Below are 17,307 nucleotides of genomic sequence, written 5' to 3'. Positions count from 1 at the left end.
TCTACACCTTGTATGAGATTTGGATTGGGATTGATCATTCAGTTTCTAGATTCCCCGCATGCATCCCAATAAATAGTTCTGGAACAGATTAAGGGAAGTTTATCAAAACCACATCTGAGAGTAAAGAAAAAATGGGTGTGTTCCAAGTAGTTGGTTGTTTGGTTTGTATCCCGAGTTGAGGTTCCAGGAGTGCTTTAAAAAATGTAGGGTAAGAACTTGTTGTAATATAGGCTGGGTCACCCCTCTTCCTGTGGTTTAAGGTCTTTTGTTTTTATTATGCCTTGTATAACTAGAGTCTCTGCCGTGTGCTAATTTTGAAAGGCAGAACACTGCTTTCATCTACCAGAGCCCAGTTGCACTCCTTGTGTGAATGCCAAGAAATTGCTAAGTATGCAGTGCATAAGCAATAACACACTAGGGCCCCCAAGTGGCAGCTTGCTCTTTTAGAGTATCAGGCACCTTCTGCACAATATGAAGAACTGTTTATTGACATAATTTTTGTTGTACTTCTGTACATTCTCCTGGGGGCTTTTTTAGTAATAAAAAAGTTTGCATGAAAACAGGACCTCTTATCCATTAAGAATTCAGCATTTATGCCTCTGCTTATTCCCCACATGAAATCATAATCGTCTATGTACGATATCATACTGGGTTGCTGTGGAAATCAATACAAATATTAACAGCCCAAAGAGGATGACTTCAGGTAGGGAATAAGGAGCAAGTATGGATGAATTATGACTTTTACGTAATGTAGCAATAAAAAACGAGGTTAATAAAATATACAGAACAATTGACAAATTGCTTCTAAATATAACTTAAAAAAAAAAATCTTTCCATGAGACATCTGCTACGCTCAGCCTTGTAGACAGAATTATATGAACACTACCCAATTCTGCTTTGCACTTTCCTTTAGCTTATAGTTTCTTCCCCATAGTCAAATTCTGGGAGGTCCTGCCCTCCTTCACCTTCTATTGATGTTCCATTATTTTGGAAATTATGAGCATTCAACATCCCATAGGACTTGGCTACAGGAATATACCTGCTTTCAAAAACCATTTGCATTTAAGGCAGTATACATTTATAAGTTGGGTTTTTTTTGTTTAATTGAGCCATATCTTAGTAAAATATATTGTTTTGAATTTAGTATTTAGGATTGAATTTAGACTTGGATATATTTATCCATTAGTATTTATAGTGTACCAGTTGCTTAGAATCTGGTCTTCTAGTTTAAAGAGCTAACATTTAAAAACAATAAGCTAATAACTTATTAGCTTACTAAGACTTTTTTTTATCTAATTGTACCAGACATGGCAGGTGTAGGGTCCCTTTAAGTATATACCTATGACTGTCTGGGAAGCTGTCATCCATAAGAGATATAACAGAAACTACAACAACAAAAACTAAGGGAACTGCCAGCTTGCCCTACATCCATTGCAACTTATTTTTTCTGCTCCTTTGCTTTCTTTCTTTTGTTTTGTTTTTCTGAATATCAGCTTCCCTTCTCCTTTTCTAGTTTCCTGTTCCAAAAGACAGGATGTTCGTGCCTAGAGTCTTTCATTAACAACAACAACAAATTTAAGCCATTTCCTTTTCCCCTACTTGAGAGGTGCTCGCCCTGTGCAGGAGCCCATACGCAATGCTGATGTCCTAGTACCAGCCTGGCCTCCGCACAAGGTTATTTTAAGGTTGTAGAGCAGCACAGGTGTGCTCTCAAGCAGTGCTAATGAGCAGCATATGTTATCAATTAACTTTGAAATGAGATAGGAGCCTTCTTGAGCTAGGGAAATATAAAATGAGAGAGATTCTGTTCAGAACTAAGCACTATGGAAGATGTGGCTGAAGAGGTCCATCTGCAGGGTACCCTCAAAGCCCTGAGTTCCTCCCTACTGTTCCTCTGCTTATCTCAAGGAACAGACCAAGGTTTGCTCCAGGATAATCCCTTATCTCTGCACACCTCAGCTCCACAGCCCTTATACCAGACCTACAGCTGCAGCAGGGCAATCTCTGCCAGCTCCAGATGGCTTCCCTTTGCCTTCGAAAGAAATGTTAGGTTCCCCTTTCCATAGAATGGGCTAGCCTGGAATATCACTCACTTCGAGATCACACTCTAGCACAGGCAATCAGTAAAAAGACGAAACAACAAAAGGATGTATTATATAAGAGAAAAGAAGTACACAAGAAAAACGGCTATATAGTTTGAAGATGGAACAAAAAGCCAAGCTAAGTTTCTTACCCTCCTTCTGGCTGCTGCCCCTCTGAGAGTACTGCCAGTGGGCACATTTGCACGTGCTCCAATGTGTTCTGATTTGAATGTGTCGAAGCGAACTTAATTAACTGAGTCTGCTAGAGCATTCAAATCAGAACACTCCAGCACGCCACAGCATCTCATGTATTCAGCATCCCCGCATTACAAAATGGCAGCAGGGACAAGCTTTAGATTAAAGCGCTGCCATTTTGAAACATGCGACACAATACATGAGATGCTACGGCATTTTTAATTAGAGCAGCTCCTGAGAGCAGGTCTCCCCCTTCCGCACCGTGGAGCACATGTATAGGTGCCCAGTGTTTCCAGAGATCAGCCTTCCTGCTGATCTTGCCAGACCTAACCACTGGGGAATCGGACTCTTTCCAAGCCTGGGAAAATGCAAAGACCAGGATCACCTTGCAGATAGCCCCTAAAATACCTTCAAGCTAGAACCCCTTCCCCTCCTCTGCCCCCTCAGCACTGTCTTAAGTGCTCAGGAGTCTCAGTATCCTCACCTTTTCTTTTCTGCCAGGGCAACTGGAATTCCTCTAGCTAATGGCCCATTACTCTGAGATGCCTTCACTGTTAAGGGGTTGAATTTCCCAATACAGGCAGACAATGCCTTGAGCAATTGTTGTTGCCTTAGTAACACAAAGATGAGAGAAACTTAGCAGTTTTGCCTGGTCCCTTTTCCTTCAGTATGAATCCCTCAGTTACTTTGACTAAACCATGTCCAAAATCATAAAGATACATACAGGCAACATAACATAATACATACAGCGGTGAACATGGCCTAAGTGAACGCAGCATAACATTGGCTTTTCAACAAGACCACACATGCCTTATCAGTAAGTCAAATGCTAGGAAATCTGTATGAAATCCCAGAAACACCCCCAAATTTAGTGGGGTTTATGACAGGCAGAAAAATAGCAGAAGCCTAGCTCCTGAGAGCACTAAACATGGAAGGGGGATTTCATAGACATTAGGGCTGGAAGGGACCTTGAAGATGATCAAGTCCAGCCCCCTGCCCAGGGGCAGGAAGTCAGCTAGGGTCAAAGGATCCCAGCAAGATAAGCATCCAAAGGTTTCTTGAATAAGTCCAGAGTAGGTGCCTGCACCACTTCTGGTGGGAGTTTGTTCCAGGCCTTGGGGGCTTGGTCAGTAAAGAAATTTTTCCTTATGTCCAGCCTAAAACGGTCTTGGAGGAGTTTATGACCCTTAGTCCTTGTTATCCCTCGGGGTGCTCTGGTGAACAGGCATTCCCTCAGATCCTGATGCACGCCCCTTATGTATTAATACGCAGTCACCAGGTCCCCCCTGAGCCTGCACTTTTCCAGGCTGAAGAGTCCTATGGCTCTCAGCCTCTCTTCATAAGGCCTATTCTCTTGCCCTCTGATCATGTGCGTGGCTGTCCTCTGGACTCTCAAGCTTCTCGACATCCTTCTTGAATTGTGAAGCTCAGAATTGGATGCAGTACTCCAGCTGCAGCCTCACCAAGGTCGAGTACAGTGGGAGGATGACATCCTGAGATTTACTTGAGAAGCATCTATGGATGCAAGCCAGGGTTTTGTTTGCTTCACCAGCTGTGACATCGCATTGGTGGCTCAAGTTCGTCTTGTGATCAATCAAAGTAACTCCATAGCCTTAGTGTAGACAAGGGGCTATCTGCGAAATAATCCTGGTCTTTGGTTAACCACTGCTTGGTTCCCCCTATTTGCTGTAGCCCATCACATTTATGTCAGAACTAATTCCATGTGAAATCCAAAATACAATAGTTACTGTCCCTGTGGGGTCTTATATGAGTGTCTGTGTAAGAGGCGTCTAATGAAAACGATAAGACACATTTCTGCAGCAATATATGCCATTTCAAGCAGCAGATTCTTCTTTATCAGGCCAGCTTTGCCAAGCCCTCCACCGCTATGTCTGGATTCTACAATGCTCCAAACAGATCCTGAAATCCAGACAAGGCCTCTAGCTTTTCCTGGTCCTCCTCCTCCTCTTTGTCTCAGAGAACTGTTGCTCTTTATCTTACCTCTCATGACTGCATTTCAAGGATGCTCTTCGCTACTCAATAGAATTTTGGTCTGTATAGAAGGGTGACAACCAGAGATTTGGTGCAGCTCATCTGTCCCAGCCGCCTGCAGAGGGTTTGGGATTGAGAGTATGGTCGGGGGTAGAAAGGTAAGAAAGATTTATTGACTTGACAAAAACACAACTACATGTAGTAACAAGACAAACAATGACAGACAAAAGCAATTAGCGTCGGCAACTTATCGGCAGTCCCCCCGATGCCTGATACATAGCAAGCTTTTTTTCCTCAAAGTTCAGCGAAGTCAGGCATCCCCGAACGACACTGTCCAAAGGGGTACCGGAAAGGACCCTGGGATGCAGTTCTTGGGCTCTTCGAGGTCGACGGGCCTGTCTCTTCCTTTTGAATGGTTTCCAAATATTCCAGCTCATTTATAGCTTCTGAATAGTTCTGATAACGAACGACCACTCAGATTCCTTTTACTTCAACTGTCCTTAGACTGACCAATTAGCAGTACAAGCCTTGCATTCCTTTGATAAGGTAATTTTAACTGCGCCACAGGGCCTTACTACTTCTAGGCTTTGCCAAATTTACTAGGCCTTACTTTATACAAGGCCTCACTACATCTTAAACTTTAATTAGGCTTTTAGCAACAATGTATAGCTTAATATCTTAACAAATACAGAAAAACACTTGATATAATCTTCATAGAGCCTTCAGCAAGCACCTTTATCACACAGGCACGCTTTTCAGCTGTCACACTCATCATTGAACAAATCTGATTTTTCTCCCTGCACTACCCCTATTCTCACTGTCTCAACTCTTCTTCTATTGTTTCTTGAATTCCCATATCTTTTCACAGTGCTGCTTGTTACTCCACAGGATGTCCATGTCATCTATGTTTTTAGCTGCTGGTTTCATAGTCCAAAAGGACTGTATTGGAGCTAGCGTGCCAGAAATTCCTATCCACAGTAGCACTGCACTAGTGGAGATTCATACAAAGAAGGACAGTAGGGTAGCTAGCCTTCTCTGAAGCAAATCTAATCTAACAGGGATATAGCCATCAGTAATACATGGCTGGGAGACAAGGTAACTTAATTTCTTCCCCTTCTGACTTTTTACTTGAATAGGAAGCTATGCAAGATTTCAGAGTAAATAAATTCTGTTTTGGAAGCTACAGATAATTTCCTTTCAATCTGATGACCATGTTGGAACAATAATCTTTTTTATTTATTTATTTTTTTAAGATAAGATTCAAAGGATCATACTTTGGGTTTATAAGTAATGTTTCTTCTTCCATCAACCAGGTATCCACAAGGGAATAGTCTTACATATAAGGACTGTACTATAACAGAGCTGCCCAACTGGCTACCTGTAGGCCACATGTGACCTGCAAGGGGTTAATCTGCAGACCCCGGGCTCCCACCTAGCCTCCACTTCCCTTACTGCTCTGGGCTTCCCCTCCAGTTTCTGCTTCCTGCACTTGTCCCAAGGGGGAGCACAGCACATGGGAGCCCAGCAGAGGAGCTGGCAGCTGGTGAATTGGGGGCAGGGGGAGCTCCAGCAGTGGGGAAGGGCTACCCGCATGCATCATGCAGGGGGAAGGGGGAGGCACTGGGGAAGGGAGCCCCTGGCTCACACTATTGCAGCCCATGTGGTATGCGCTCCCTTTGGGGCGTGTCTCCTGATATATCCCAATTGATGAGATGTAGCCTAAAATACAGGCTAGTGCTCTAGCATCTACTCTTGAAATATATAGGCTTCTTGGGCCCTAACATTCAAATTTCAGCAGGCGTTTCCTTTGTCCTGGGGTACAAAAATAGAGTACTATGAATTTAATTATACTGACGTGAGCTGAGTGGACATTTGCAGGTTAAACCTTAAAAGACAAAGTTCTCCATGTTCTCTGACCATAAGATATTCATTGGTGCTTTGGTAAGTAAAGATATTTTCCAGGTGGCAATGGCCATGATTTTCCTCTTCCCTGCTTTGCCTCTTTCCATTCATCTATTGTAATACATTGTCCATATGTTTATGTCATCTTTTCATACCTTCACTGTGCAAGATGTCTGAGCTTGCTACTACATCCAAGCAAATATAACTGCAAGCAGAAAACTTTTATCCTTTTAACAAGTCATAGCCAGGCCAGCTTGGATGTCATTGCCTGTTGCTACATTTCTGTCTCCTCTGGATGTTAGTCACCACCCACTCAAAAAAGGTTTAATATTGATCATTATAAAAAGAGCTCATAGTAAGACCTGTAGTTATGGTCACCTAACTTTTTCCATTATAACTTTGTATTTTGAGTTGACAAACTTTAATGTTTTGGATTTAAATTTTTGATACTGGTTCTCTATTTCAGGCTGAATTCTTTTTGATGTTTCAGTGCAAAAAGTTCAGACAGTTTTAAAGATGTTTGGAGGAGAGCAGTGATGGTAAAATTGCCTATACTAAATATTTCCCTGTAGTTTCGTGGAGTAGTTCTATTACATTTCTGTTTGCTGAAAGAACTTAGAATTTGGTGAGGGGACAATCCTGGGGAGAGAGAAGTGCCTTTTGGTGTTCTAGTGAAAATCCACCCAAGTCTGGCCCCCGTCTAAAACTCTAAAATTACCATTTTCACATCCTTTATAGTAGTGGTTCTCAACCATGTTAAACTCAAAGGCACTCCTTGTTAGAGTCAAGGCATCCATCAGAAAATGCCAACTCTTTCACTCACTTTTTGACTACAGAAAAAACAATAGAGCAAGTCTTCTTTTGTGAAGAACTCAAAAAGACCACAACAGGTCTTCACACTATGGATTTGTTTTTGAAATTTTTGTGTTTATCACATGTAGGTGTTTACACATCTAATGGTGCTAATATTGTGTGGCACCCTGTGGCATGCTTTAAATGACCTCCTGGTACCCCAAGGTGCTGTAAGAATCACTGCCCTATAGAGACTATTAAAGGTTTGCTGCTAAACTTTGTCAGCCTGCCATTGCACTGAACTCATTCCCTATGTACCAAGTGTGCCCTCTGATGTGAAGCTGTCTGCCTGGTTCCAGACAGTATGTAAATGAAGCAGTGATATTAAATGCCCTTTGACCTAAGATAAAAGGAAGAGGATTGTGGTGCAAGTAAGAACAAGACAGTCAGTTGTAGAATTAGGTCTTCCAACACACTGCTTCCAACTTGTGGTTGAGCACAAGGTCCCATATTCTTTGTTAGAAGAGACAAATATCAGTTAACCCATTTTATAGATAACATACCTGGGAGACTGAAAAGGTTACATTTGGTAGAGTTGGGAACATAATCAAGATGACTAATGTGATAAGCCCAAGGCTCATCCATTTACCAAGACTGCATTTCATAACAAATGAACCAAGCCTATGGGGCTTGCTGATTCTTTACATTCTAGCAGACCACACTCCACTCAACAACCACCAACAAAGCTTCCTGCTGTTAAACAAACTGGTTAACAAACAGCTCTGTGAGTCATATTAGCCTATCCTTTTTGCAAGATGGATTTTCCTAGAAGACATCAGGCACAACTGCTGCCAGTGATTTGTTTGCTACAGATGATAGGTCTGTTTGTGCATCCTTGCTGATGACCCCTCTAGAGAGAATATGACTCAACATGATGGCTTTGTTTCATAGTTTCATAGCACCTTAAAAGGGTATTCATGAGTACCTGGGATAACAAGGAATAACGGCCACAAATTGATTGAGATCAGGTTCAGGCTTGATATTAGAAGGTATTACTTTACGGTTAGGGCTACCAGGCTCCCAGGGGAGGTGGTGCTCTCCCCTACCTTGGGGGTCTTCAAGAGGAGGTTGGATAGGCATCTGGCTGGGCTATTATGATCCCAGCACTCGTTCCTTGGTTCCTTGTTTTTCTTTTCTAAAAACTAACATTCCATAGTAGAATGTGAAGAAGATATTAGCACTGCAGAATCAAATACTGAGAAGCTAGGAAATGCCAGAATTAAGGTTGTACAAGCAAACTTAAAATTGGCTTAATTATTGCATACTAGCTATTAAATAAGAGTTCCTGCCTTATTCATTGCACAGTTTGGATAGGTTTATAGAAATAGACAGGATGGCCTCTTATTTTTAAGGCACTGAACTGGAATGGAGTGCTATTTTTTTGAGTCAGAGACAGACTTTTTGTATAATCTGAAGGAATATGCACTTGTTTTATGTGACTAATAGAGCGCATGCATAGGAGCTTAGAGTTGAATGAGTTATAATTCTGGTATGTTCTACGAAAGATCCAAATGTATTTGAAATGGTGACTAATGATAATACTATAACTGACTCGACGCAAACTCTGAAAGGCCTGCAAAGAAGTGTCTACAGAGATATGGATCTGTTAGAACTGGTTTGACTATGATGTGGCACAGAGGAAAGGGATAGTTGGGTCCACTCCCAAGAAAAAAAGTTTGGTTTTTTTAAACAAAAAATTGAATCTGAATTCTTTGTGTGCTTTGAAGCTTCTGTCCATAATATTCTGAAATGCTTTCAGTTTGGGGACCTTTAATGAAAATGAGCCTTTTTGACAAATGTCCATTTTGATGAGAATTTTCTGACTGGCTCTAGTATCATACTACATTCATGTTCTATATGCTTTGTTTTTGTAGATAGTAAGGTTGTGGGATCCTTCCTTCATGGGGATATGGTGCACTGTATGTGCAGGATTTATGTTGACTATTGTCCCAATCATATGGTGAGGTGTATACAAGTAACCTCAGTGGGGCTGAGCACAAGGGTCTGCCTGCAAGGATTAGCGCTATTGTCATGACAAAATTAAGCTGACAATGTGTACTTTAAAGTATGTTAAACATGTCAGAATATCTCCTAAATATGTCTCTGTTTCATATTTGGGAGTATTTTGCGTATCCATTACCTCAGTTGTCTGAGGACATGCTATAAAACATTACAGAAAAGGCATTTTAGGCCATGTGAGTGATTGATTTCAATATAAGGAAAGCATGACTAAGGGCTGAGAGAATGTGAATCAAAAATTACCCTCTACAGGCTGGAGAGAATTCCCAGAAAAACTAGGCCTGCGGGAAATGCCTGGCTGCTACTATAATTGATCATACAAATGCTTTTGGGCACAAAGCCAGGCCTCTACAAATGTATTCCATGACTACTGTAATCTTTGTTAATAAGGAATTTCTTTAAAAATCTTCCCAGATGCATGTGTAATACACAACTTGAGCAAAAGGACCTGTCTCCTTATTTGGGGATAAAATGGATATATGAGGCATCTATGCAGTTGAGCTTAATATAATAGGAATATTATAAAATGCCAATGTCACAAATAATTGAAGGTCACTTGATTTGGGGTGATACAATGACTGGGGAGACCACATGTCCTGATTTTGCCAGGACAGCCCTGTTTTAAACGCCTGTTCAAGAAGTTCTGCTGGTTTTGTCCAATGAACATTTTCAACCCCTGCTAGAGCTGAGCAAGCCAGAGAGATTCAAGGAACATGGTCACCCTAAGAATAAGTATTTAATGAAAAAATATTATTGTATTTGAAATATTTTAGGCTTCTTTTTCTATATGAAGCATATTTAGAGTATACAGTAGTGGTCTGGTTACTGCTTAGACTTCCTCCAAGAAGTAAGATTTAATTTTTCTTCTGCCTGTACATCTAGTTGTAGCAGGGATTAAATTGGGGTGGAGGAAGAAAACTAACTTGAAGTTTTCATTGTGCATGAAGTAGAAACCTAGAAAGAAGCAGTCTATACATGGACAGTCTGACCAAACTCATCTTTACTCAGGCTTTGAGTAGTAACAGTCTACTCTGAAGTAAATGAAGTGAGCTTTCTTGATTCTCCAGTAAGTAAAAATAAGGCTAGAGAGAAGCCATTTAGATGCTGTAGAGTGGAGACACTTGTTCCTGGGCCATATAAACCACTTGAATATAAGACCTTGGGGAGGAGTTACTTTGTATCCTAGAATGTGTGTGTGCGTACATGCGTGTGTGCGTGCATGCACACATGTGCATCTCCAAAAGAAGGCAGGGTAGATTTGCATCCTGTAGACTAACCGAAGTGTGTGTGTGTGTGGTTGTGTGCGCACGGGGGGGGAGGGGTGGTATCTAGCTACAGTAAAATCTTTGTTATCCAGCATTTAAGTAACTGGAAATCCTGTTAACCAGAATTTCTGGCCAGCTGGTCGGAGGCAGGGGCAGGGGAAAGCTTGCACGCAGAGGCCACTGCCACAAGCCATCACCCTGTGCTGTTGCTGCTCTGCGTGCAGCCGCCATCCCTCTCCCCCTGCTCTGCATTATCTGAAAACCCTGCCGGGTTATTTCAGATAACAGGAATTTTTACATAACCAGTAATCCCCTTACCCCCGGGATGCCAGGTAACAAAGATTTTGCTGTATCTGCCTATCTATAGATCTAGGCAAGGGTGTGTGTGTGTAATATATATAATATAGCATAAGTTTTCATGAGCTCACTTCATCAAATGCCGTGAAAGGCCAAGTAACTAGGATGTGGCATATTATTTTGTCCCTTTTAAAGAACTAGCTGATTTAAAATTCTATTCTCGCCATCACAGCTGGCATCTTGGATGCTTGCTCTTGTTATCTCTAGTTAGCTGCACTTTTTTTTTCTTTGCTGTATTTGGATTAATCCAAATGACACTTCTGTACTCTTTCATCTTGAGAGGAATCAACCCAATATGTTTGTTTTATCATCTCACACACTTCCTATGTCTGGCATGTATCTATTATGACTACAGTTAGGACCTTCTCTATTACTGAAGGTGGGTCTCCTTCTGCTTAGGACATAAGTACTGTTTTGTAACTTAAGAATATACCACACAGTGAATCAGGATACGTTCCTGAGAGGTGAGCTATTACTACAGCGGAACTGCAATATTGTAATTACAAGAATAATTTTTACTACTGTTTAGTTGGTCTAATAAAAAATATCACATTTACTCTTGGACGAGGCAGTGAAGTGTACTCTGTCCAAGTTTGCAGATGATATCAAACTGTGGAGAGAAGTGGACACACCGGAGGGCAGGGAACAATGACAGGCAGATCTGGACAGGTTGGACAAATGGGCAGAAAACAATAGAATGCAATTTAACAAGGAGAAATGCAAAGTGCTGCACCTAGGGAGGAAAAATGTCCAGCATACCTTCTGCCTAGGAAATGACCTTCTCAGCAGCATGGAAGCGGAAAGGATCTCAGAGTCCTAGTGGACTCGAAGATGAACATGAGTTGTCAGTGTGACGAAGTCATCAGCAAAGCTAACTGCACTTTATCGTGCATCCTCAGATGCATAACAAACTGAACCAAGGAGGTGAAACTTCCCCTCTATCGGGCGCTGGTCAGACTGCAGTTGGAGTACTGCATCCAGTTTTGTGCACCACACTTTAAGAGGGATGTGGATAACCTGAAGAGGGCCCAGAGAAGGGCCACTCGTATGGTTAAGGGCTTGCAGGCCAAGCCCTACAAGGAGAAACTAGGGCACCTGGACCTCTTCAGCCTCTGCAAGAGAAGGTTGAGAGGCGACCTTGTGTCTACCTATAAATTCATCATGGGGGTGCAGAAGGGAATTGGTGAGGCTCTACTCACAAAGGCACCCTTGGGGGGTTACAAGAAATAATGGCCACAAGCTAGCAGAGAGCAGATTTAGACTGGACATTAGGAGGAACTTCTTCACAGTTAGAGTGGCCAAAAACTGGAATGGGCTCCCAAGGGAGGTAGTGCTCTCCCCTACCCTGGGGGTCTTCAAGAGGAGGTTGGATATGCATCTGGCTGGGGTCATCTAGACCCAACACTCTTTCCTGCCTATGCAGGGGGTCAGACTCAATGATCTATTGAGGTCCCTTCCGACCATAACATCTATGAATCTATAAGAATGAAAAACACCATTGTCACAAATCTGAACTAAATCAAGGCACTAGCCTGTTCTACAGTGGGCACATCTACACATGCTGTTAGTTTGCATTAAGCTTATTGGCAGTAAAGCGTCTCATGTTGTAGGCACGCCCACTGATACCTATAGTGAAGTGTAGGCTTAGTAAAATGTATACTTCTTTAAATAAGGCCTGTAAAGCAATTAACAAAGAAACGAGGAGAAACCGAATCGAATATCTAAAATCCTGATTCTATAGGCTTCTACTACTGGAGAAAGTGGTAACCACCACAGGTTCTCCCACTGGCTGCAGATAGAGACTCCTGTTGAGCAAGAAAAATGATTACAAACCTTGGAAGCAGGGTTTAGAAGGAAAGACTGAAAGAACTAGGACCATTTAGTCTAGTGAAGAGAAGACTAAGGGGGGATTTGATAACAGTCTTCAAATATCTTAAGGGAGATTACAAAGAGGATGAAGATAGACTTCTCTCTGTGGTGGTAGGGGACATAACTAGGAGAAATGGCCTCAAACTGCAGCAGAAGAAATTTAGGTTGGAGACAGGAAGAACTTCCTGACTCTGCGGGTGGTTAAGAACTGGAACAGGCTACCTAGAGAAGTTGTGGAATCTCCATCCCTGGAAGTTTTCAAGAGCAGGTTAGACAGACATTTGACTGAGATGGTTTAGTTTGGGATGATCCTGCCCTGAACAGGAGACTGCAGTAAATTATTTCATGAGGTCTCTTCTAGCCCTACTTTCCTATGATCCTTTCGTACTTGGGCTTAGGCAGGCGAATTCAGACCAGCAACAGGAAAGTAAAGACAATGAATGCAAGCACAGAAATGCGTCTGGTGAAAGAAAGATGCTGGAATTCCTTTGTTTTTGTGTTTCACAAAACCTCTTAGCTCTTTTATGGAGGTAGATGTGACCTTGGAAAATCAGAAAAACAAAATGTGAGGATCTGATAATATTTCCTCAGGAATGCATGACACTCTCTACGTCAGTTTAATATTCTCCACAGGATATCTATGAATCAGACTACAATGTGAAAAGTGTATTCAGACATATAAAGGACCTGTTATTGGAGGTGTGTGCAGAAGTCAAAATGCTTTGTTTCTTATTAGTATGCTGTAGATCCTGTCTGTGATTCAACTCAGAAAGCATTTTATATTAACGTACTGGAATAAATCTGACCTCATGCGTTGTTCAGGCGTAAAGTCAGCTAGACCTAAGGGGCCAAACTCTGCTCCTGATGAGAGTAGCATAAATCTGAAGTCAGTACAGTCACTCTGGTTTTATACCAGTATAAATGAGAACAGAATTTGGCCCAACATCTTTGCTCACAGAACCTGCTTGGGAATAATTTAAGGCAGGGATAGGCTACCCCTGGCATGCATGCCAATTAGTAGCACACAAAGACATTTTCCTTGGCACACCAGGAGGTGTGTGAGGGAATTGTTTCTTTAAAAAAAAAAAGAAAAAGAAAAATGGTTTTTTAAAGTTGCTACTCCAGGCTGTCAGGAGCAGCCACAGGTCTCAGCACCATGACGGGCACCAGGGGCAGAGTCAAGAGCGTGCAGGCAGGGACGCTGTCTACATCCTGCTGACCCTGTTCCCAGGCTGCACACCCCAGCCTGGCATGGCCCCTGGAGGGGAGGTGGGGTGGGGGCAGGGCTGGGGCCAGGGCCAGGGCCAGGGCCCAGGCAGGTGCTGCAGAGGGCCACTGTGCTGGAGGCTCCCAGCTGGCTCGGCCCAGAGCACCACCCACAGCACCTGTTCCGGGAGACTCCAGCAGCCAAACCCCTGCACTGAGGGTGGCTCTGCCCCACTCACGCTTTGCCCAGCACACAGGGAGGCCAAGCCAGGAGCCCCCCCAAGCCCAGCAACCTGCCCCAGGCAGGTGGCATCCCCTTGCAGGCAGGACAGATGCAGCCCATCCCCACAGAGCCCCAAGGCAGCCCCCCACTTCTCACCCAGCCCTTGCTCTCCTCTGGCTACCACCTTCCTGAGGGCCTGGCTGGGCTGAGCTGGGCTGGGCTGCCCTGCAGTGCCTCCCCCTGTGCTGCCTGGACCCTGCCTCAAGCTCCTAGCTCTGGTGCTTGGTGTCCCGGTGCTGCCCCCACCCAGGTGGGACAGGGCATCTGTCTGCCCTAGCCCTGGCCAGGCTCTCCCTTCCAACCCTGGGCCTGGGCTGCCCCTTCTCCAGGACTGTCAGGGAGGCCTGAGCACCCCAGGCCTAGCAGCTGCTGCTGGGGTGTCACTGCCTCTTTCTGCCAGACAGCCCTGGATCAGTGGGCCCGAGCCACAGCCAATGGCACTGGGAGACTTGGGCAGCAAGGGACACACCCTCTTTCTCTTTTTTCCTTTTTTTCCTCTCTTCTCTCCCCTTTTTCTCCCCCCCCCATCATAACATGCTTAACAAAAAGAGAGCATACAAAAACAAAGGGAGTATATGAAGTTTTATTTATTGTCGCAAGGTTTAGAATTTTTAGGAAACTTGTTACGTACTGTAAGAAAAAAAATTTTAAAGCAACATTTATGATTATTAACTATATTAATATGCAGTGTGTTCTGCCACGTACCCTCCAACCCCGGTTTTGTTTTTCTGGTACGCCAGCACTCTGGCACCTTACAAGGTAGACATTGCATTCTCTTCTGCACTCCAGCTAAAAATGTTTCCTACCCCTGATTTAAGGAGAGATTATTTTCCTTCTAAATTATCACAGGATTACTGTACCTTTGCAGTGTCTCTGTTGATCAATATACACTGCTTTTGCCACCTGTAGAAGTATACGCTCCCAACCATGCCATGCCCACTTGCTCCTGATTGCACGGCCTAAACCCAGATGCTGATGGAGGAGCTGCACTGTGTGTGTCCCTCTATAGCCTCTCTTAAGACCTCAGTCTTTTGCTGAGTCCAGGCCAGGAAGATCAAGATTGTACTCAGAGGCAAAGGAAAAGGCAGAGTTTTTGTAACACAAGAATGCAGAGGGGCTATTTTAGAAGTTTAAGCTTACTTAGGTTTTTGAGTAGAGCCAAAGTTTGGGGCTGTTTGATTCGGGCTTTGTTCACTGCTGTAGTCCTCTAGTTCTGTGTTGGTGTGCACCAGTATGTCAGTGGTGGATCAAGTTTGCGGTCTCCAAAGTGTTTTTTCTGTCACTAATACTTCACATGTAGCCTAAGTCAAAACTTTGGCTCGAAGCCCCATTAAGTCCATGGGACTCTAATTTTTTTCATATGATCCCTACATTTATAAGCAACCAAACCAAAGTTCCAAGCTATTATCAGCTCTAGCAATCTCACAGAGTCCCTGTGTGACTCGATGTACTCAGGTGCACCCTCTCCCTCCTCCAGCCTATGTGCTTAATGGAAATGCTAGAAGAGTAGTTTCTTGAGAGACAGAGGAAGGGCTACACTGAACCCCCCCCCACATTGAAGACTTGTTCATTTTCTGTATATAATAGTCTAATGCACTTTCTTTCTGCAGACTCTAGCAATGACCACATTTTTGAGGATGCTCAACACTGGTAGCTGACACTGACATGATTAGGAGTTTTTTGGTGTGCAGTATCTAAGGAAAACCATGTATAATTCTTATGGAAAAGACCTGGCTGACTAGATCTTTTTTGAGGGAGTGGTAAGAAGGCATGGAAGGTTTCTGTTTAGTCATTTCACCATTTACAGAAGTTTTCAAGGTCTAAATCTGAGTTTATTAACATTTATACTTGATACCAGTAGGTCCTCTACTTGAAGTACAGACTTAAACATATTGTGCATATTATGGAATGAAATAACTCTTGGTTTGACTCTAAAATCATGATTGGCTAGTTTTTCAAGGCTTGTGTTTTCACATTTACCTTCGAAATGTAACATGTTTGTTCTAAAATAGCTCCACTCCACTTCTCTCACCAGACTATGCAGCAGATGAGTGACCATCGGTATGACAAATTGACAGTACCTGATGATGCAGCAGCCAACTGTCTGTATTTAAACATTCCAAACAAAGGCCATGTCTTGCTTCACCGAGCTCCTGAGGAATATCCAGAAAGTGCAAAGGTAAAAGGAGAATTTTGAATTAGGGTTCATTCCCATGAGGTACAGAGCAGCCCTGGCACCCATGAAATTTAGTGGAAGTTGAAAATTGTCATAGTCTTTTAGAGCCAAGCTTTAGCATTTCACTTACAATATCTTTATCAGATGGTGAGAGCACAAAGCTTAGAGCAGTTGTTCTCAACTTTTTTAAATTCAAGGCATTCCTCGTTTGACCTGAAGCACCCCCCATAACTTTTGTGAATTGAGCAGCAGCACCCCGTTTAAAAAACTACTTATTTGTTACTGTGCCTACTTCCTTTACAGAGAGGCCAGGCAGTGGGGGTAGGACAGTGGTAGTGAAAGGATTCATTCGTTGATGTTTGAAAATGTCGGAGTATTATTCCCTCTTATTACAAAGAACTAGTTAATGGACATGGTAGTTGTAGGCTGCTCTGGGCAGATCACAGCAGGGTATGCTTGGTCAAGCTAGTTGAGCTGACCATTTTACTTTTGCTGCTGGCTTTGGCCAAGGACCCTTGCTTCTGCTGTAGCCAGGCTAGTAGATAATACCTGGAGGCCACCCCAACTTGTTAGCAATGCAAAGCAAACAAAAGGAGTTAAACAAGTAAGCTGGCACTTAGCTATCTTCCAGTGATTCTTCCAGGCTTCACTTTCTGGTTGCCTCATCTTTCAGAGGCATTGCAGAGCCTGCAGGCTTGTACAACAAAGCAAATGATCAAGCAAACAGAAAAGCCCTGCTCTGGGCTCTCCTAGTGGCTACTTAACCCCTGGTAACTCCAGGCAGCCTGCTCCTTGGTCAGGTGCAGCCTCTTGAGGCTGCTTTCAGTGTCTTCTATCCTTCCCACCCTGGGCTCGCATGGCCAACCCTCTCTCACTCCCCATACCTGTGTCAGCTCCCTTGCTGAGGGACTCACCACATCCTAGGACCTGGTTCCCCAGCCTCCAGTTCTCTCAGGTCTGGGGTGGGTATGCAGAGGTGCTTCTGGGGTGTGGGGCTGTTCAGACTCCTCTGAACCCCTAATAACAGGTCAGGTCCCTGTTACAGTAGTAAAGAAAGTTTCTTGTTTCTTCTCTGGCAAGAAACTTCTAAGATTAGTGAAACAGCAGGAA

The 17,307-nt window shown here is 43.3% G+C and overlaps 1 protein-coding gene across 1 annotated transcript in view; it reads left to right on the top strand.

The window, feature by feature from the left end:
* Window positions 1-17,307, top strand: part of DDAH1 (dimethylarginine dimethylaminohydrolase 1) — a 105,181-nt gene that overhangs the window by 81,173 nt on the left and 6,701 nt on the right. The window contains exon 5 of the mRNA XM_006277506.4: window positions 16,057-16,200. Coding sequence (XP_006277568.1) covers window positions 16,057-16,200 — 144 coding nt within the window. The remainder of the gene's footprint in view (window positions 1-16,056; window positions 16,201-17,307) is intronic.

The sequence above is a fragment of the Alligator mississippiensis genome, chromosome 5, assembly GCF_030867095.1.
Source record: "Alligator mississippiensis isolate rAllMis1 chromosome 5, rAllMis1, whole genome shotgun sequence".
Classification (NCBI taxonomy): Eukaryota; Metazoa; Chordata; order Crocodylia; family Alligatoridae; genus Alligator; species Alligator mississippiensis.
This window is presented reverse-complemented; position numbering and strand designations above follow the sequence as displayed.